Source organism: Lathyrus oleraceus, chromosome 5, assembly GCF_024323335.1.
Source record: "Lathyrus oleraceus cultivar Zhongwan6 chromosome 5, CAAS_Psat_ZW6_1.0, whole genome shotgun sequence".
Taxonomy (NCBI): Eukaryota; Viridiplantae; Streptophyta; class Magnoliopsida; order Fabales; family Fabaceae; genus Lathyrus; species Lathyrus oleraceus.
The window spans coordinates 397,026,630-397,028,679 of NC_066583.1; the positions used below are offsets into that span (position 1 = coordinate 397,026,630).

A 2,050-nucleotide genomic window follows, 5' to 3' on the forward strand; every position below is an offset into this window, starting at 1 on the left:
AATAAATTTACATACTCTTATAAAATCGACAAAAGGTAGAAAATTTTATTAATTAAGATAAAATTAATGGTCATATGAAATCCAATATGAAGAAATTTAAATGAGTATCTCAAGGTTAAAGCAGTAAGCTTTTTCAACAAAAATAAAAATTAAATACCCATAAATAAAATAAATTATGATCATTATTTTACTCTCCATTAAGGTTTATATCAAAAGATTAATTATAACCATTTTTGTTTCTTTCACTGTTAAAAAATAGAAATCTACTTTTGAAGTACTTAGTTTTGATTAAATATTTAAAGATGTACTTGCTTATTGATAAGAGCTATAATTTGGTACTCATTAATCAAAAAGTAAAATAACATTTGGTATAATAGTAAAATGGTTAATAGTTTGACTATTATTGTTATAAATTTTCTCATCTCTTATTTTAAATTATAAAGATGCAATAATTTATATTTTTAATCCTATTGAGTTTTAATTGCTTTAAATTATTTTGTTACTTTTCTTGTTTGAATTCTTATAAACCTTTTCAGAATTGTCTATTAATTTTCACTGATCTAATAATTTTAAATTAGAGTTCCGATCATGTGCAACACAAGGGAGAGTATAAAAATAAAACTTTGACAAGATTTGTGAATCAAATATATTATTAAAATACTTAATAGTTAGAATTAAATATCTTAAAGATTATACTAATTTTGTACATTTAGTGATTATTGCATATAAAAGTTCATAATTACTCCTATTATACAAATAAAAAGATAAATGAAATAATAAATTACTAATTAATCGTTACTTTAATAAACCAACATAGAAACAAAGAAGCCCCTAACAAATTACAATACAATGATATAGTACCATGCCTATAAATTAAGGCATACTGCGGAGATAAATCATTAACACATTCTACATAAAAATTATAAGCATACACATATTAAAATTATGATGATGGAGAAGAAATATGTTTCTCTTTTCATGGTTGTGATGGTTCTAGGAATGATGGTATCAAAATTTGAAGCACGTCAAATTGACGACATTACATGCCCCGAGGCTCTTTTGTCCTTGTTGCCATGTCTTCCCTTTTTGCAAGGAACTGGAGGTGCTACACCACCTAAAAACTGTTGTGATGGAGCAAATACTTTAAATCAAAAGGCCAACACCACCCCGATTCGAAGGGATGTTTGCAATTGTCTCAAACCCGCAGCATCGAGATTTGGAGTTAAACCTGACAAATCAAAACAACTACCACAACTTTGTAACATTACTCTGTCGGTTCCTTTTGATCCTAGCATTGATTGCAACACGTAAGTAATATTTCTTCATAATACTTGATATAAAAATATGAGATGCATATTTTTTATAAGAGTTTAATGTTTGAGGTAAATATTTTTATTTTTTAAATTAAAATAAATGAAAATGTTTACGTCCTTATCGCCTAAAACATACGTCTCCTCCATGAAATCAACGATGCATAGTATTATTTGATTGAATATTTAAATAATTTTATAACCATTATTTGTTTTTTGTGCAGGGTTCAATAAATCTATTTCACGGGGACGGTGTTTATCGCAAAGATATATAAAATAATTGTATTAAGAAATTCTTAATTCCATTAGTATATGTATTTTCTCTTTTTACTTAAGTTGAAGTTGTCACTCTCGTAATGTATTTTTTAAAATTTATTTTGATTTAGTTATTCTCTTCTTCTTTTTGGCTATTGTCCAACACACCTAATAATTAGAAAAGATTAAAAAATAGTGTTAATTGTTAAAACTCATACATCCACATTTATGGTCTAATAGGTCATATACTAGCACTACAATTTTAAGCTTTTTAAGTTATTCTAGAAATTAAATTATAAAACTTGTTAACAAAGTCTCATTTAAATACGTGCTAAAAAGACTCAACCAAATAAAAAACTAATAAAATAAATTTAAACTACGAACATATATTTTTGTAGATAAAAGAACTAAATGATAGAAACTTAATAAAAAGATATTGTTTGTGTATAATATTTGTGCAATGATAATTTACATTGTTAATCAAT

The 2,050-nt window shown here is 25.2% G+C and overlaps 1 protein-coding gene across 1 annotated transcript; it reads left to right on the forward strand.

Moving 5' to 3' along the window:
* Nucleotides 1-951: 951 nt before the first annotated feature.
* LOC127081007 (non-specific lipid-transfer protein 1-like) lies at nucleotides 952-1,544 on the forward strand. The gene is made up of 2 exons (XM_051021293.1): nucleotides 952-1,307; nucleotides 1,535-1,544. Exons 1-2 carry the CDS (start codon nucleotides 952-954, stop codon nucleotides 1,542-1,544), a joined length of 366 nt encoding a protein of 121 aa, XP_050877250.1.
* The last annotated feature ends 506 nt before the right edge of the window (nucleotides 1,545-2,050 follow it).